Source organism: Pecten maximus, chromosome 19 (assembly GCF_902652985.1).
Source record: "Pecten maximus chromosome 19, xPecMax1.1, whole genome shotgun sequence".
Taxonomy (NCBI): domain Eukaryota; kingdom Metazoa; phylum Mollusca; class Bivalvia; order Pectinida; family Pectinidae; genus Pecten; species Pecten maximus.
Genome location: NC_047033.1, coordinates 8,830,858 through 8,852,165, shown reverse-complemented (window position 1 = coordinate 8,852,165; position 21,308 = coordinate 8,830,858). Strand labels below are relative to the sequence as shown.

Genomic DNA, 21,308 nt, shown 5'->3' with positions numbered 1-21,308 from the left:
GTTACAACTTATGGAGACAGATTAATATAAGTACACTGTACTTGTTTCTGAATCCGATCATTTTCATTTATGTTGCTGTACTACATGTTGTATCGAATCACAAATAAAATACGATTTAAACTAAACTAATATCTTCAGTAACACCAAATAAATTTCCCTCGTATGGCCAGAGACCTATATACTAGTATATAGGTCTCTGGTATGGCTAATATTTTGATATTTTTCATTCCTGCGTGGCTAACATTTTGATATACAAATATTAGCCACACGAGTGAAATTTATTTGGTATTACCAGATACCTATATACTATAGGTCTCTGGTATTACAAAGACACTTTTAGATATCCTCTCTGTATAGATTGTATTGTCTGAAGAATTTCGGTTATTGAACGTTATTTCAAATATTTCAAGCGATATCATAAAAAAGTGACAAAGCTTTCACACGAAGCAAATAAAAGTTACATATAACATCATACAGGTATAACTATGATTAGCAGTAAAGTGCTGTCCACTGACAGCACATTACATGTAAGCATTATGCAAAATGTTAGATTCAAGATGTCTGTTTTTTTAGTAAGTGATCGTCAGAATCTTGATATATACGTCTAAAAAATGATTAATAACATGCACAATATAGATGTCCACGCTCATCCCGAATCTAACGAAAATATATGACAATGGCAGTGGGAATGTATACAGTAATATATTGCTGAAAAAAAACAACAGACACGCGGTCATCCCTGTTATGGTATTTGATATATGTAGTAGTCCTTTTTTTTAAATAAGATATTAAACAGCTCAGTAAGAATTAAGAAAACCCAATGCCAATACGACGCATTGTATTGGTGTAAAGACCTTGTCGATGACTCACTGAAAATATCCGGAATTCTCCTCCTTTTATATTTTAGTAACATAGTAGTACATCCGTTGTTGTTTTGGCGAAGTAGTGAAATATGACATTAATATTTATCCCGTCTTAGCAGAAGATTTCTCTAAGCTGCATTCACACGTAGCATATTCCATACATCATGGTAATTAATTGTGTTTGCTTTACCATGCTGCATACACTTTGCAAACTCGCAGTAAGTCTATTTATTGCAGGACTAATGGGAAGGCGTGTCTCTATAGGGGCTATTTTGTCTTCTGTTTACGGTAACACCTGCAGTGCTTCAACTGCTCAATGCGGATATTTGTTTATAGTGGGAATGTAGCATGACATGGCAATTTTATAAGCTATTTATAGTGAATTATTGGGTTATTTCTCGTACTGGCCGTGCATTTTCCCTCTACTATTACATATGGCGGCTAACTAAATACCCACTGATGTGGTATAGGGTCTTGCGTGTGTCTTCGGGGTCGAAGACTTCGTTAAAGCAGCGAAAAGTGTAGCTGAACTGGACTGGGATGAACGCTGGCAACCAGGTAGCACAGTTGGTAGAGCATCCAGCTAGTGCTCAGAGGTCCCGAGTTCGAACCCCTGTCTGGATGTGCATTTTACTGTGCATTTTACCTCTCCTATTATATATAATTACAATTCTAGTGCTGTTCTCTATGGCTGAATCTGATTGTGGTAAGAAATTGGTGAATTCATGTCTGCTAAGCAAAATCTTTAGAGGAATTAGTGTGTCTGTGTATTGTGTAGCTGATCATGAGGTTGTGTCAATCTCGTGTTCAGGGGCCGGGCTCCAGTGTGCATGGATGACCCTAAAATAGTACCAATGATTGCACTGGTCTGATCTGGCCTGGTCTCCTTTGTGCATGTATTTATACATTTCAATATTTTAGGTAAAAATAAAAAACAATCTCAACGAAATTAGTGAAGCTATTAAATTATACAACTGTATACATAATGAAAACAAATTCACCAATGAATGGTGGTTAGTTAGCAGATGTTAGCATAACAGGAGAGGGAAAATGCAGTGACCAGACCGGGACTCGAACTCGGCACTTACAAACTCTAGATGGACACTTTAATCATTGAGCTATAGCTACCTGACCAATGGTGTTCAGTCCAGTCAAGTTCCGCTACATTAGTAATAAGTCTGATGTTCTGTTAATGAATATCTCTATTTCCTATGGTATGTTAAATGTATGCAGCTTTGAAGTATTTTTGATATAAAAAATTACAAGAAAATACTGATCTCTAAGTCGGTTCATTTTCTCTTTCTGCTACCCGTGAAATTCACATTAGTTCTGTTGCAAGGGAAATAACTCTTAATATAACCAATATTGCATACTTTTTTTAGAAAAATATAGTTATATTGTTATGGCTATTTGGAGGTGGTTATTGACTTCACAGAATGTTCTAATGTAAGTTGACATTTTGGTACATGCATTGTATTTCATCTGATCATCATAAATATGCATTGTTCTAAAAAGTTTTCAATTGGAAGACTGCATCTAAACTTGTATTTTTTACTCCCAGATTGTGCAGCTCTTGTCAATTAATGAGATGTGAAGGAAGGATCCACAGAGAGAAGTGTAGGTTTGTATTTAAAGTATTCTCATATTATTGCACATTTGTTGTGTACATGTGTGTATTGTTGTGCATGTGAGTAGCACATCCCTATATATATGCACACACATTCCCTGCAGGTATTGGGCGTACGAATTGTACCTGCTGCTGTAAGAGTCGACTAGATTAGGATCTTATCTTTTCTCCTCTTTCTAAACAATATTCTTCTTCCTAATATTTCCCTTGTCACTGCCTCAGTCTTATGGAAGTTGGACGACTGGTTCACCATTTGTCAGAAGATAATGTGACCTGGTGGGTGGTCCTGCTGGGTCTTTGGCAGTATGCTTCATTGAGGTAGCACTTCAAACTCGGCATCAGTTTCGCTCTATCATAAGGAGACAAGCAAAAACATACCACAGTCTTAAAATTTCACATGCTTATACACCCCATGCATGCATCTCGCACACTGGGGAGGCCGTCCTTAAATTACCTTAGCTGGTTTTTTTTTTATATTTTTTTTTTATTTTTCCAAAGTTTTTACATTACATAAAGATCCACCCCACACACATTTTCTTGTATTACAATCCTAATACATATATCTATTATTATTTAGCAGTAAGTATAATACACAAATGTATTAAATTTATTTCAATGCCTCTGCTAGGATTCAAACATGGGACCTCAGACTTTGGTTTGGTTTATTTTGTTTAACGTCCTATTAACGGCCTGGGTCATTTAAGGATGTGCCTGGTTTTAGAGGTGGAGGAAAGCTTGAGTACCTGGAGAAAAACCACCGACCTACGGTCAGTACAAGGCATCTGCCACATGTGGGTTTCGAACTTGCAACCCAGAAGTGGAGGGCCAGTGATTTAAGTGTCTGGACACCTTAACCACTTCGCCACCACGGTCCCGTCAGACTTACTACTCTCACGCTAAACTGATTGAGCTAAATAGAACTTCTCTCTTGTTGAAAGATATATAGAGGCTTAGTTCACTAGTGTTAGATATATACACCTCCACCAGGAAGGAACTGGTCTTTAGTTTCCAGAGCTTGCAGCAATGCTATTAGTTTTATAGGTAACACTAAGTATATTTTCCAAATCCCTACATTTGTGCAAATGAAACAGAGAGCATGATAGATTAAATTTGTTTCAATGCCTCCACTTAGTTCAAGCCCAGACCTCTGGCTTTCTAGTCTTACTCCCAATCGATTGAGCTAACGAGAAGTTCTCTCTAGCCTAGATGTATATTGCAGCTAGTATTTTACTAGGATCGCATTATATAGGAATCTTTATCAGCCATGTTCAGAACTGATGAAGTGGGCATCAATTCCATACTGTCCAAAGGAGGCAAGCATGAGGATATCACAGCCTTTCAAAATATACAAACATTCACCACATGCATGCATCTATGACCAGCTGGTGTTGTCGGTCATAAATGACATAATTATTGTGTAACAGTGCCTCATCACGATGTTACCTTGTGTCACAAGATATATATATGTCACAAGATATATATATTTATCTTGTCACCAAAATATCACAACAGTCCAATATCGCCATTCCTCATGTTTTACTGTAACTAAACATGATTATTTGGGTCAATGTACCGGTTCATATTTCTCCAACAGTTCTGATTCACACCCATACACATCATCCATACTTGGAACTTCTTATACTGTACACAGCCTGACTCTGAACCTGAGTCTGAATACTAATATGATAGTGAAGTATCCAATCAATATGAATGAATACAACAGAGAACCTCCTTATGATTGATGAATCTTATTGTTATTGAAGATGCACCTTATTGTTGTAGAAGAATCTATTGCTTTTGAATAACCTTATTTTGGGTTTAATAAATTGATTTAAATAATGAAATTTAAATTAATTCATTTAATTCAATTAAGAGATTTTACGTCCACTATTACGGCCTTTCAGCTGACAGGCTCATAGCCCCTACTACATTGTATATAACTTCAGCTTCCTCCCTCACGGAGGACAGAGATCTCTGGATATTAATTGACAGGACCAGTTTGTATTTCTTACACTAGTTTCATTTGTATACAAACTTCACTATTTACAATCAATATAAAAGTTTATCTTAAAGAGGACTTCTTCTATTTTCTACTGATATAGAAATAATATAAAACCATTATTAAGTATAAATGTTACCCTAGAAATACAGACTTCCATATACTGGACATTTCAGTTAAAGCTACACAGCTTCTAAACTTAAATAATGTTGTCTATTGAATTATAAAACAGTAGTATAAATTCTAGACCACTTACTGCATCTAATGGTATGAATATTATATTCTTCATTAAAATGATTATTAGTAATTTACTTTCTTTAGCTCAGAAAGTCTTCTGTACCATATGGTCACCATTGGGAACAGACCCTTCCCTACAGTCAGGGGTTATTACATGACCCAGTATGACACCTCTACCTGTACAGTGGATAGCCATATCCTGTTATCTATATATAAGTCATGTTTATTTATGTAACATGATTTAGACAATTTCTATCTGATGGTCATCTCTTAAACAGGGGAGGCTTTCCTTAAATGATCATAGCTTTGAATAGGATGTTAAACAATACTGAACCAATACAAACAAGTCATGTTGAATGTTTAGTTTGTTTAATTTTTAATGACATCTTGTTACACACAATTGGCAAATTTGATATTATAGCTAGGGAGCCACATAAGGGGAAATATGTCATGTTATTCAAACTATGTACTTAGAAACCATTAGTGCTGGAGACTTATAGAATATACTTCCCTGCCTTGGGGTGTGACAAAAAAAATCTTAACTCCAGAGGAATTCAGGAATGTCCAACCCGAAGCTTGCCAAAGGTTTGACATTCATGAATTCCCCCGGGGTTTGTATGAATATCTTGATTTGAGGAAGTACCCATCACAATCCCCAAAAATTGCAAACCAATCTCATCACACAAGAAAACATGGTCCTAAAATTAGTTCAAAATATTTATTCAAACAGACACTAAAATAAGTTATCTGTGATAGTATTCTTATAAAAGCAGAACATCTTGTCCCTTCACCAGAAAAAACCCACATGAGTTACGCATCCATGTGCCACCCAACACATCCGTTTCATGCTATCACAAGGAGACAAACATAAAGAAACTCCAGCCTCCCAAAACACACGTACATTCACCGGACAAAAGCATCCTGCAGAGGGAAGACCCCATCCTAAAATGACCTTAGCTGTTGATACAATTAAATTAGAATAAGACTTGTGATTTCCGCTTCTCTACAATACACTGCAATACAGGATCTAAGAATTCCCTGAAGGAGGTCATCTCAGCATGACCTTTGATCTCAGCCAATCAGCACGCTGGCTATGCAATTGTCTGTGTGATTTCATTCTTAGGAAGTATACACGCTTACGGGACATCCCCAAGGTATTCGGATGATTCATAGCAACGGTACACAATATTGCTTCTCCCACTCCAGCATCACCGAGAACACTTCAACAAATTCATAGTTATAGTAGTTATAAATGTTTTAGTTAACAAACGTGTGCTGCCTCTGTGGTTTTACTTCATTGTATGAGAGATAGGCAGTGAAGACAACAGCATCGCAAAAAAAAAATTTAGTTTGAAAGGGAATAACATGTAAGGTAGCGATGTTGACAACACTACCTGTCTTGTCCACGAGACATTGTATAATTGTTTTCTGTTCTTCTTTCAATGTAACGTCCAGAAGATTAGCAACTTTTTTTATCACCATGGCCATTAAGATAAAAACCAAACTAACCCTACACAAACACTCACAACATACACAGCCATGTGTAACCCTATACAACCCCTGACAACATACACAACCATGTGCCACCCTACACAACCCCTCAAACCATACACAACCATGTGTAACCCTACACAAAAACTCACATCATACACAACCATGTGTCGCCCTACACAACCCCTCACAACATACACAACCATGTGTCACCCTACACAACCCCTCACAACATAAACCATGTGTAACCCTACACAACCCCTCACACCATACACAACCATGTGTAACCCTTCACAACCCCTCACAACATACACAACCATGTGTCACCCTACACAACCCCTCACAACATAAACCATGTGTAACCCTACACAACCCCTCACATCATACACAACAATGTGCCACCCTACACAACCCCTCACACCATACACAACCATGTGTCACCCTACACAACCATGTGTAACCCTACACAAAAACTCACATCATACACAACCATGTGTCGCCCTACACAACCCCTCACAACATACACAACCATGTGTAACCCTACACAACCCCTCACAACATAAACCATGTGTAACCCTACACAACCCCTCACATCATACACAACCATGTGCCACCCTACACAACCCCTCACAACATACACAACCATGTGCCACCCTACACAACACCTCACAACATAAACCATTTGTAACCCTACACAACCCCTCACACCATACACAACCATGTGTAACCCTACACAACCCCTCACATCATACACAACCATGTGTAACCCTACACAACACCTCACAACATAAACCATGTGTCACCCTACACAACCATGTGTAACCCTTCACAACCCCTCACAACATACACAACCATGTGCCACCCTACACAACACCTCACAACATAAACCATTTGTAACCCTACACAACCCCTCACAACATAAACCATGTGTAACCCTACACAACCCCTCACAACATACACAGCCATGTGTAACCCTACACAATCCCTCACATCATACACAACCATGTGTAACCCTACATGACCCCTCACAACATACACAACCATGTGTAACCCTACACAACCCCTCACAACATACACAGCCATGTGTAACCCTACACAATCACTCACAACATAAACAACCATGTGTAACCCTACACAACCCCTCACAACATAAACCATGTGTAACCCTACATGACCCCTCACAACATACACAACCATGTGTAACCCTACACAATCACTCACAACATACACAGCTATGTGTAACCCTACACAACACCTCACAACATACACAACCATGTTATACCCTACACAACCCCTCACAACATACACAATCATGTGTCGCCCTACACAATCCCTCACAACATACACAGCCATGTGTAACCCTATACAACCCCTCACAACATACACAGCCATGTGTAACCCTACACAACACCTCACAACATAAACCATGTGTAACCCTACACAACCCCTAACACCATACACAACCATGTGTAACCCTACACAACCCCTCACAACATAAACCATGTGTAACCCTACACAACCCCTCACAACATACACAACCATGTGTCACCCTACACAACCCCTCACAACATACACAACCATGTGCCACCCTACACAACACCTCACAACATAAACCATTTGTAACCCTACACAACCCCTCACACCATACACAACCATGTGTAACCCTACACAACCCCTCACAACATACACAACCATGTGTAACCCTACACAACCCCTCACAACATAAACCATGTGTAACCCTACACAACCCCTCACAACATACACAACCATGTGTCACCCTACACAACCCCTCACAACATACACAACCATTTGTAACCCTACACAACCCCTCACAACATACACAACCATGTGTACCACCTACAAACCCCTCACAACATACACAACCATGTGTACCCTACACAACCCCTCACACCATACACAACCATGTGTAACCCTACACAACCCCTCACAACATAAACAACCATGTATTACCCTACACAACCCCTCACACCATACACAACCATGTATAACCCTACACAACCCCTCACACCATACACAACCATGTGTAACCCTACACAACCCCTCACACCATACACAACCATGTGTCACCCTACACAACCCCTCACACCATACACAACCATGTGTAACCCTACACAACCCCTCACAACATACACAACCATGTGTAACCCTACACAACCCCTCACACCATACACAACCATGTGTAACCCTACACAACCCCTCACAACATACACAACCATGTATTACCCTACACAACCCCTCACACCATACACAACCATGTGTAACCCTACACAGCCCCTCACAACATACACAACCATGTGTCACCCTACACAACCCCTCACAACATAAACCATGTGTAACCCTACACAACCCCTCACACCATACACAACCATGTGCCACCCTACACAACCCCTCACAACATACACAACCATGTGCCACCCTACACAACACCTCACAACATAAACCATTTGTAACCCTACACAACCCCTCACACCATACACAACCATGTGTAACCCTACACAACCCCTCACATCATACACAACCATGTGTAACCCTACACAACACCTCACAACATAAACCATGTCTCACCCTACACAACCATGTGTAACCCTTCACAACCCCCCACAACATACACAACCATGTGCCACCCTACACAACACCTCACAACATAAACCATTTGTAACCCTACACAACCCCTCACAACATAAACCATGTGTAACCCTACACAACCCCTCACAACATACACAACCATGTGTAACCCTACACAATCCCTCACAACATACACAATCATGTGTAACCCTACACAACCCCTCACATCATACACAACCATGTGTAACCCTACATGACCCCTCACAACATACACAACCATGTGTAACCCTACACAACCCCTCACAACATACACAGCCATGTGTAACCCTACACAATCACTCACAACATAAACAACCATGTGTAACCCTACACAACCCCTCACAACATAAACCATGTGTAACCCTACATGACCCCTCACAACATACACAACCATGTGTAACCCTACACAATCACTCACAACATACACAGCTATGTGTAACCCTACACAACACCTCACAACATACACAACCATGTGTCACCTACACAACCCCTCACAACAAACACAACCATGTGTCACCCTACACAACCCCTAACACCATACACAACCATGTGTCACCTACACAACCCCTCACAACAAACACAACCATGTGTCACCCTACACAACCATGTGTAGCCCTACATAACCCCTCACAACATACACAACCATGTGTCACCCTACACAACCCCTCACACCATACACAACCATGCATCACCCTACACGACCCCTCACACCATCCACAACCATGTGTAATCCTACACAACCCCTCACAACAAACAAAACCATGTGTCACCCTACACAACCCCTCACAACATAAACCATGTGTAACCCTACACAACCCCTCACATCATACACAACCATGTATCACCCTACACAACCCCTCACATCATACACAACCATGTGCCACCCTACACAACCCCTCACAACATACACAACCATGTGTAACCCTACACGACCCCTCACAACATACACAATCATGTGCCACCCTACACAACCCCTCACAACATGCACAACCATGTGTAACCCTACACGACCCCTCACAACATACACAATCATGTGTAACCCTACGCAACCCCTCACACCATACACAACCATGTTATACCCTACACAACCCCTCACAACATGCACAACCATGTGTTACCCTACACGACCCCTCACAACATACACAATCATGTGTAACCCTACGCAACCCCTCACACCATACATAACCATGTTATACCCTACACAACCCCTCACAACATACACAATCATGTGTCGCCCTACACAATCCCTCACAACATACACAGCCATGTGTAACCCTATACAACCCCTCACAACATACACAGCCATGTGTAACCCTACACAACACCTCACAACATAAACCATGTGTAACCCTACACAACCCCTAACACCATACACAACCATGTGTAACCCTACACAACCCCTCACAACATAAACCATGTGTAACCCTACACAACCCCTCACAACATACACAACCATGTGTCACCCTACACAACCCCTCACAACATACACAACCATGTGCCACCCTACACAACACCTCACAACATAAACCATTTGTAACCCTACACAACCCTTCACACCATACACAACCATGTGTAACCCTTCACAACCCCTCACAACATACACAACCATGTGTAACCCTACACAACCCCTCACAACATAAACCATGTGTAACCCTACACAACCCCTCACAACATACACAACCATGTGCCACCCTACACAACCCCTCACAACATACACAACCATGTGTAACTCTACACAGCCCCTCACAACATACACCATGTGTAACCCTACACAACCCCTCACAACATACACAACCATGTGTAACCCTACACAACCCCTAACACCATACACAACCATGTGTAACCCTACACAACCCCTCACAACATACACAGCCATGTGTAACCCTACACAACCCCTAACACCATACACAACCATGTGTCACCTACACAACCCCTCACAACAAACACAACCATGTGTCACCCTACACAGCCATGTGTAGCCCTACACAACCCCTCACAACATACACAAACATGTGTCACCCTACACAACCCCTCACACCATACACAACCATGCATCACCCTACACGACCCCTCACACCATCCACAACCATGTGTAATCCTACACAACCCCTCACAACAAACACAACCATGTGTCTCCCTACACAACCATGTGTAGCCCTACACAACCCCTCACAACATACACAACCATGTGTCACCCTACACAACCCCTCACACCATCCACAACCATGTGTAACCCTACAAACCTCTCACAACATACACAATCATGTGTAACCCTACACAACCCCTCACAACATACACAATAATGTGTAACCCTACACAACCCCTCACAACGTACACAATCATGTGTAACCCTACGCAACCCTTTACAACTTACACAACCATGTGTAACCCTACGCAACCCTTTCCAACTTACACAACCATGTGTAACCCTACACAACCCTTTACAACTTACACAACCATGTGTCACCCAACATCACGCCTCACAACTTTAATAACCATGTATCATGTATCCCCTTACACTATCCCGAACAGCTTGAAAATGAGCCACGTTTCACCCTACAATGTCCTGCACAACTTAAACAACCATGTGTCAAACTTACCTACCTTCACAGGAAATTAAAAGGGTATATTTGTTCAATAACAGAACTTGGTTTGCGTTTTGCCATTTAGTCTTTATCTTAAGTGTTTGATGAAACACATGTTCACATTGGTAAAGTTTGCTTCCTTTTTCTGGTAAAAAAAATGATGACATTAATCAGCACTTTTTAACAGTTGTCAATATTGAACACGAAATCATGTGACAAATATGAAGTCCATTGCGTCATAGTCCAAGGTCACAACATCCCATCTTGTTTAGAATATACATGTATGGTAGATATGTAGTCAAATGTCAATATAACCTGATTTTTGTCACATCACCATTTAGTTGGAGAAAATCATTGTTAAAGTCTTCAGTACCTAGTAAATGGGAACAGAATATATAGTTATCACTTTATATCTGTCTGTCATTGCAAATGTTGTGTACGGTGAATATCATAAACCATGGATATATTGCAATTGTATCCATATTCACACCATAACACTACAGCATGAGAAGCTACACACGATTTAACTTACATGAAATTCTACGACATTCATGACCTTGATTCATCACTGATTACTTAATTAACTTGTTTTTTGTTTTGTTTTTCAGACTGATAACCATAACATGCACGTGGAACCTGATCCCAACCATAACATGCACGTGGAACCTGATCCCAACGCTCCAGTAAACTTTATCTAGAGACCAACAGCAACATTTGTACATATCACATGAGTGCTACCCAGGAAGTAGTGTGGTTGGGGTGCCGATATGGATATCTCAAAATCGTATAACAATTCTGTTAGCTTTCTTATTCAAGAACGTCAAAGACTTCAGGGATTATCGAAATCACAAGTATATAAGGAAAAAGATTTGACTAAAATTAGCATGGCAGAAAGTTTTATGAATGGAAGAAGTGCTTCACCAATTGGCCATGGATTTGAATCTGTTCAGTTTAAAAATGACGTCATGTTCAGTAGTGCATCTATGTCAGAATCTTCAGCAGATGGACGTTCCACGTCTGGTAATGAAAGTAAAATTACAACTCCATCTCTTATCAATGCGGGTGATAACATAGTTTTTTCTGAGAGGTTTGGACAGAATGTTTCAACCGATCTGTCAGTGACTGACATGAAAAAGGAGCCTGTTTCTGATGACGAAGAAGCTGTGGACTCATACTATCAAACAAATTCACAAACCGTTTTTCCTGGAATGATTACATCATCGATTAAAACTGAATCTGACCTTGGTGTAAATTCTGCTCAATCTGAAAGTTCCCAAGACAATGTGTCTCTTGTTATCAAACAGGAACCACTGACAGATGATGATGATATAAATGACAATGGTGTGGAAAATGACGTGTTTGGGGATTACTTACTGAAAAGTAATGATATGGATGATGATTCTAGTACAAGCATGGTTCATCAGAGCGAGGAACATCAAAAGAAACGGAAAAATACCATGATTGAAATTGCCTCAAGTAGCAAAAGAGTGAAGAGAAATGCCACTGGAAAATTGTATAACAAGTTTGGTGATGAATTCCATATGGACAAGGTGGATGATCTTGATGAAGACAGTGTGCCCATCGACACGAACACAGAAGAGGAATACACACCAAGTTATTACATCGACCAGAAAGAGAAAACAAAGGAGACAGAAAATACAGAAATGAATGGTAAAACGCCATTTTCATTTGAAAATCTTGAAGGCAATACTTTAAACATTAAAGGAACGTCCAAGAATCTTCACGTTAAGATTTTTAAATGTCCAGAATGTCACGATATTTTTACATATGAAAGTGTTTTCAAGAAGCATATGCGTAAACACACTGGCGATTTGCCCTTCAAATGTAAGCACTGTAAGCTTGGTTTTATGACACAGTTCAGTCATGACGTCCACAGTCGAGTACACACATCTGACAAACGGTACAAGTGTGGAGTTTGTGGCGAGAAGATGAAACTAAAAAAGGAACTTAAAGAACACAATGCAAACCATACGCTTACAAAGAAAGCACAGGATGTTTCAAATCTGCCCGTAAAAATCGAACCAACATCAATAACTGGGGAAAATGAGAACTTATCTGATGTAGGTTTGTCACCATTCGGCTGCAGCATGTGTGCTTTTGTGGCAAAAGATTTCGCTGAAATTGGAAACCACGTGATGGAGTCCCATTTTGTTGACAGACGATGTTTTTGCGATATCTGTAGTAGACGGTTTGCTAATACTGACGATCTCAAGATTCACAAGACTTTGCATGACGGTCAGTATGAAGAAGTCAGTTGTGGTATATGTGAAGAAATTGTGGACAGTAAAGAAGACTTGATGAAGCATTTAGACATTCACCCCGAGGCCAAGCCATACAGATGTTGTCATTGTGGTGATAAATTCATTGTGTTGACACAACTAAGAAACCATATGCAAACCCATTCATTCACTAAACGCTACAACTGTCCACATTGCTTAAAACAGTTTTTTCACGAAGATACACTCGAAAGTCATTTACGCGTTCATACTGGGGAAATTTCATACACTTGTCCCGTTTGTGACAAGGGCTTCAGAGCAAAAGATCGACTACGAATACATATGAGACAACATCCAGTGCCTTACAGTTTATTCAGTAACTATGAAAATAAAGTGATAGATAATACTGGTGATGCCATTAGTTCAAAGAAAGAGATACAGAAGATGGACGCTTATGATGAAAGGAACGTAACTGATTTTCAAGAAAGCAATAGAGAGAACGATAATACTACGGAATCTCGAAAACTTGACAGTAATGTTGAACTTTCAAGTTCGAATGTCTATCTTGATCAACTGAAAATCCGTATGAAGAATACATCTGAGGAAGAGAATTTGGAATCGCTCGCAGTGAAAGCTGATTCAGTCACTATCAAACAGGAACCTGATATTGAGGAAAACACGGAAAATTTAGGTATTGGAATGGATATCAATTGCAGAGATGATTTGTATGGGAAAAGCGGAGAAATTGTTAACAGTTTTTCTGATTCTAATGTCTTCGAGAAACTTCGAAAACAGGGGAGTATTGATGGGTCTCAATTACAAACTTCCGGAACTACGAATACTGGAACACCGTTTTGCATTTCTGTTAAAAAACTGACGAAAGTGGCCATACCAAACAAGTCTACAAGTACTAAATGCACAAGTGCGAAACAATCAAATACAGGCATGCAGTTTACTGAAATGGAAGATACGATGAATCTGCAGATGAACATTCACCAGTGCATTGTTTGTGGTGCAATGTTTGCCTACAACAATATGTTGAAAAAACACATGATGAAACATGCAGGAAAAGAGCCGTACAAGTGTGATACTTGTGGACATGGATGTATGTCCTCGTCAGCCCTGAAAGCTCACAGCATGGTACATTCTGGTGAGAGACCTTACGTTTGTGACAAATGTCCTAAAGCATTTCGACAGAAAAGTGGTCTCAAGTCTCATTTACTTACACACAGTGCAGAAAAAACGTTCGAGTGCAAACGTTGTAAAAAGACATTCAAGGATTCATGCTTGTTTCAGCGGCACCGAAAAGGCCACTGTGAGCCGGATGCCTTTGGTTGCAGTATCTGTAACACCACGTTTAAGGATATAGCCAGCATCCTTTCTCACGTTAGCTCTGTCCACTTCAACGGACAGACTGATGTTTGTGATGTCTGCAGCAATCGCTTCGATTCCCTTCAAAGTCTAGAAGAACACCAAACAATACACCTAGATTCAAAGACATACACGTGTGGAATTTGCAGTAACGAATTCACAGACAAAGATGAACTAAGTACACACATGACCGATCATCCTATCGCCAATCCTTTCAAGTGTCAGATTTGTTGCAAACGTTACCGTTCAGCTACTTCGTTATCCTCTCATGTGGAGTCTCACTTAACAGATGGAAGCGTGTTGGACACGACTAGTAGCAACAATCTTTCTGCACCAGAGACAAGAAAAAAACCCGAACAAAATACGCTCGAGCAGTCGGGGAAACAGTTTCCTTGCAAATACTGCAATCAAGTGTTTTCTTCCGGAGTTCAAAGATGGGCACATTCAGCCGTGCATGACAAAGCACGACCTTATAGCTGCTCAATATGTGGAAAGAGATATATTAACAAGGGTAGTTTAGCTAGTCATGAAGAAAGTCACGAAAACCCAAAAGGGAAAAAATCAAAATGCAGCGGTGAAACATTGGGGAGAATGAAAGACCTAGTCGAGCAAAATAAATCACCACACACATTTGACGAAGGTCAGACAAAGAAAAAAGTCGAAATAAAAAAGAACTCGTCTAGATCAGCTAAAAAGAAAAAACAAATGAAGGAGAAAGACTCAATGGAATCGTCCGATATCTTTGAAAAGGAACAAACACTCTTAAGTTCGGAAGTAGAGGCAGGAAATATAGACAGTGATGTAGCGTTACCAGATACTATGAATGAAAGCTACGATTGTAAGAATTCTACGCACGATTTTTACGACCAAGATTGCAGTTTTATAAAAACGGAACCTATTTCTGTTGGATACCCTGAAACCGAGACAAACGTTAGCTCGACAGAACCTATTTCAACAGGTTATAGTGAAACAGAGACGGATATTGGCGAAGCCAATGTGGTTCAGAGAAGCTCTGGTGCCATATCAGCGCTTGATACCTCTTCTGAGAGTTACCAGCCAGAAATCAAAACGGAACAGGATATGGATGAATGTGACGCCATAAAACCAACATATGCATGTTCTATCTGTGGTAAAACATTCGTGAATCAACAAAAACTGGAACTCCATGAAAACAGTCATTCTACAGTCATACCAGATCCGGTAGAGTTGATATGCACAGAGTGTGGAGCTGATTTTTGGAAACAATCTGATTTGAACAAACATATACGTAAACACCACAACGAGACAAATAAACCGTCATTTAAATCCAAATTGAAGAAAATTAGAATGAAAGACAGCACACTAAGAAGTACTTCATAAATAAGTCATTCAGCAGTTTAACATTAAGTAAAATGATAAGGGTACCTGTCCATATACTGGTGTCTTGTCTTTCATCCAAAATTTAGATTTCTTCCGTCATTTTTTAATCTGTCGAATTAAAGCGTAAATGCTAATGTAAATTTATACATTCTTAAAAGTCTATTTACGAGCACGTGATACCAGTCAGTAATAAACATCAAACACATTGGCTGCATTTCTTATTGCTGATGCGAAAAAGAATGTTTAGATGTAAGGTGCTTCTTCAAGGTTAGGTATCTAATTGAGTTGCAATATTTTAAAAGGTTGCAATATTGAAATTTGTATGCATGTATATAAGCATGATTTATTACAAAAGTACAACAGGAATTCGTGAAAATTATTAGCTTTATAATTGTTTTTGCTTCATCTGCCAAGAGAGCAAGTGAACATGCGCCGTGGCGATGTGTCCGTCGTCCGTCCAGCATCAACAATTTTCTCTAATGGGGCCTTCTTAATTTTTACCCAATGAAATCTCTAGGTATAGTATGGATGGCTAAGTCTATTCAAATCAATAACCTAATTTCAAAGTGAGGTATTAGATTTGAATTTTCAGGTAAGTAGACTATGGGCTCTTATTTTCATGAAACGTAACAGTTTTCAAAACTATTATTAATTTTCCTTATTTTTGTGTTTTCTATGATAAACAACATCAATCTCAAAAGTTGTTGCCGTTATTGAAGTTGCTAATGAACCTTTCACAAGAGAATCCTTCGGAATCTATAAACGGACCTGACCTTGTCAATATATAGCAGCAAAGTTAGTTTTTAGCCCACCATCATCATATGGTGGGCTATTCAAATCAACAATTCTTGTTATCGCTATTTCTCAGAAAACGCTGAAGGGATCTTTCTGAAATTTCATATGTAGGTTCCCCTTGGTGCTTAGTTATGCATATTGCATTTTGAGACCAATCGGAAAACAACATGGCCGACAGACAGCCATCTTGGATTTTGATAATTGAAGTTTGTTATCACTATTTCTCAGAAAGTACTTAAGGGATCTTTCTCAAATTTCATATGTAGGTTTCCCTTGGTGCCTTGTTATGCATATTGCATTTTGAGACCAATCGGAAAACAACATGGCCGACAGGCAGCCATCTTGGATTTTGTCAATTGAAGTTTGTTTCCACAATTTCTCAGAAAGTACTGAATGAATCTTTCTCAAATTTCATATGTAGGTTCGCCTCGCTGCCTAGTTAAGCATATTGCATTTTGAAACCAATCGGAAAACAGCATGGCCGACAGGCAGCCATCTTGGATTTTGACAATGGAAGTTTGTTATCGCTATTTATCAGAAAGTGCTGAAGGGATCTTTCTCATTTCATATGTAGGTTCCCCTCTGTGCCTAGTTATGCATATTGCATTTTGAGACCAATCGGAAAACAACATGGCCGACAGACAGCCATCTTGGATTTTGACAATTGAAGTTTGTTATCGCTATTTCTTAGAAATTACTGAAAGGATCTTTCTCATTTCGTATGTAGGTTTCCCTCTGTACCTAGTTATGCATATTGCATTTTGAGACCAATCGGAAAACAATATGGCCGACAGGCAGCCATCTTGGATTTTGACAATTGAAGTTTGTTATCGCTATTTCTCAGAAAGTGCTGAAGGGATCTTTCTCATTTCATATGTAGGTTCCCCTCTGTGCCTAGTTATGCATATTGCATTTTGAGACCAATCGGAAAACAACATGGCCGACAGGCAGCCATCTTGAATTTTGATAATGGACGTTTGTTATCGCTATTTCTAAGAAAGTACTGAAGGGATCTTTCTCAAATTTCATATGTAGGTTCCTCTTGGTCCATCGTTTTGCATTTTTGGACCAAATGTCCTGAAAACCTGGCCAACAAGCAGCCATTATCGGTAAATCTCAAATTTCATATATAGCTTGGATTCCCTTGTTTGGAAAGTACTGGGGGGATGTTTCTCAATTTGCACAGATTAGTGAAAGGAAGGGAAAAATAGAGAGAAGATCAATCTGACATAGAACCTATAAAGATTATTCAATGGTGGGCACCAAGATCCCTCTGGGATCTCTCGTTTGGTTAGTACAGGTACCAGATATCTGGGAAATGCTGTAAAGGTCCTATCGTGTAACACACAGAATTGATATATAATTCATGATTACAATATTCGAGTACAATACCTTATTAAGACTTAAATTCATAGTAAATATCGAGTTACTTCATAATATGAATAAAACGTGATCCAATTACCGTATCAAATTTGACATATATAAACAATCAAGAAATGCCAAAAAGTAATGATGCATGATTTACAATATGAAAAAAAAAAAATCATGCAAAATTCATAATATGAATAGAAATGTAAATAGGTTTCACGTTGAATTTGTATACGTATATAAAAAGCGTAAATGGCTACCGAAATAAAACTGTCTTCATAGTATCTACATCTTTTATATTTCAAGTTTATATTTATTAACAAGCATGGCCATAAATGATTAAATGGTGCTTATAGAACATTGCGTTATACGATTACCTGTATAATTACTATTGTGTTTAGTAAAAATGTAATTACCGATGCCACACGAAAAACATGATTAAATATTTGAATGCGCAGAGTAATGATACCTAGCATGTTATGTAGACTTAAATTTGACTTCCGCACCAAGTCCATGCATGATACTGTACCGGGAGGATGTGATTGAATGAGAGCCGCCTAATACAAATCGATATATATTGTGTACAATGTTCCTGTCTTAAGCGATGATTGCGAAGTATGAGTGTGAAGTATGATACTATATATACTTTGTCGAGGTACATGTAAGTGTACATATATCTTAGCGGTAATCTAATTAAGCGCATTTTGCACTGGAAACATTCCGTTAAATTATACTTTTGCCAGTTGGAGTTTCTATATACATATTCAGTTACGGCCTAAAATTTGTGTCCACCAAAATCTGTATGTTTACACTGTATACATTTCTACCACAATTCGATGGGTGTTGAAACTCCCTGTGCATCGAATAAGCATTAAAACTAATTAGTACCTTATAACACATATGGTAAAGATTGTGAATGCCTTTTGACTGGTTAACGGTGACCTTTGACCGGGACTATTGTTTTAATCACGTGTTTCATTGCGTTTTGGTTGGCTGACACCTGAAGGCCGCTTTACGCGGTCGCGTACAGGATCAACACAAAGTAGGTCGCAATTGTTTTTGTGATATTTTTTCATATATAGATTTCTATCATTTCTTCTGCTTTAAATGGTTGTTATGAATTATAATAAATTGTTATATTTCCTCATATTTCTGACATTTTTGCATATTGATTCCTTACGCCCCTAACGTTGCGGAAACAAACACATTAATATCGGTCAGTTCATCATTAGAATATTTTTTTTCCATTGTGGTAGAAACAAGCCAAACAAACGTGTGGTTGTTAAATATATTTCGTTAAGTTATTTTTCAAAAACTAAAAACACTCGCTGAAGCTCGTGATTTTCTAGTTTTTGTTTTTGTTTTTGTTTTTTCTAATTTTGAAAAATAGCTTATTCAGGTGAAAGGAATACGATATACAACAACCACTCGTTGTGTAACTATAAATGTATAGTATCTCTGGTTATTAAACAATTTGAAAAATGTCTTTTACCACTTGTAACCTTTAACTGGACTTAAAGGTTTTTCCGAATGCATATTCAATTAAAACTTAAATATCTATGATATATAGTTAAGTACACGTAGTCTTTCTTAAATATATTGCATTTGTTTGCGCTTTCATGCAATCACACTTGATGATAATATTGTTTGTATCATTTACAACATACATAATGTACCTCGTTTTGACAGTTCTGTGCGTGTTAGAGGGAGAAATCTTTTTTTAAATATAACCTTTTTTTTATACATTTACCTCGTGGGAACGTATATGGATATGTATTTTTCTGAATGGACATTTCTTAGTTCAGCAGCGCAATAAATAAATATGTTTGCAGCGGTGATGTGGAATTTATCGTTTTATTTGTAGGAGTTATGTCCCATGTAACGGCTAATCAACGTGGACATCGTGTATCGGTCTAAATACCGGGGGAAAGGGGTGTGTGCTGACAGTTAGATATGTTGGGTAAGACTCCGTTTACAGTAATCAGTAATCACAGTAATCACAGTATGACATCAATGTAAGCCTTAAAAGGCTTGTGTGATGTATTACAGGTACATGTAAAGGGCAAATCAAGTGTGTGATGCAGTTTATATTCATTACTCGACACATGCTGCATATATCGTATTCATTGGTATTTATAGGTGCTATTTTCATGCATTGAACTTCTTTTAGGTTGCATTCATGGACTTATGATTGCCGTCTGGACATATGCAAATTTAATGAAGCGCGGTGGTTCAATGCTTATAATCAAGGAGACGAATTGATATAAGTACTTATGTACTTGTTTTCGAATCCTTTTTGTTGATTTTTGTAGTATTTTGTCACTGCCATATTTTGAATAAAATACTGTTTAAACTAATGCTTATAATACAGTATCAATCACTTTATTAATTCAAGTGTTCAGCATTAATCGTCCTGTCAACCGCCTACCCATGTTTATCCGTATATATATATAATAGTGTGTGGGACCATACAATACACGGCAATAATAATCAATGTAATACTGATATTTTCGACATATAAAATAAGGATAATACGTATTACACTTGTTAAATTTAATTTTCTATGACAGAAGGTTCATTTTCCGAATGTGCCATTTTCTTCACTGTTATATTCATACTCCAGTGATGAGTTGGTAACGCCCACCTACAGTTGGTAAGGACACATATTGACAATACCATAGAGTCGTAAATATTTTGTAAAAGAGCCTTTATTGATTGTTAATACGAATTACTTTTACAAAGATTGAAAAA

General features: G+C 38.8%; 1 protein-coding gene across 3 annotated transcripts; it reads left to right on the top strand.

Moving 5' to 3' along the window:
• The first annotated feature begins 920 nt into the window (after nt 1-920).
• On the top strand, nt 921-16,600 carry LOC117317761 (zinc finger protein 62-like). 3 transcript variants are annotated; one of them, XM_033872681.1, is made up of 3 exons: nt 921-1,030; nt 2,425-2,480; nt 12,036-16,600. In XM_033872681.1, exon 3 carries the CDS (start codon nt 12,195-12,197, stop codon nt 16,392-16,394), a length of 4,200 nt encoding a protein of 1,399 aa, XP_033728572.1. In that variant the 5' UTR covers nt 921-1,030; nt 2,425-2,480; nt 12,036-12,194; the 3' UTR covers nt 16,395-16,600. The 3 variants fall into 3 exon arrangements, with proteins under 3 accessions (XP_033728572.1, XP_033728570.1, XP_033728573.1); XM_033872679.1 differs by having other exon boundaries at nt 2,425-2,484; XM_033872682.1 differs by having other exon boundaries at nt 921-1,081; nt 2,425-2,484.
• The last annotated feature ends 4,708 nt before the right edge of the window (nt 16,601-21,308 follow it).

Coding starts and splice junctions, on each gene's coding strand:
- LOC117317761 (XM_033872681.1), top strand. CDS start 12,195: ATGGATATCTCAAAATCGTATAACAATTCTGTTAGCTTTCTTATTCAA.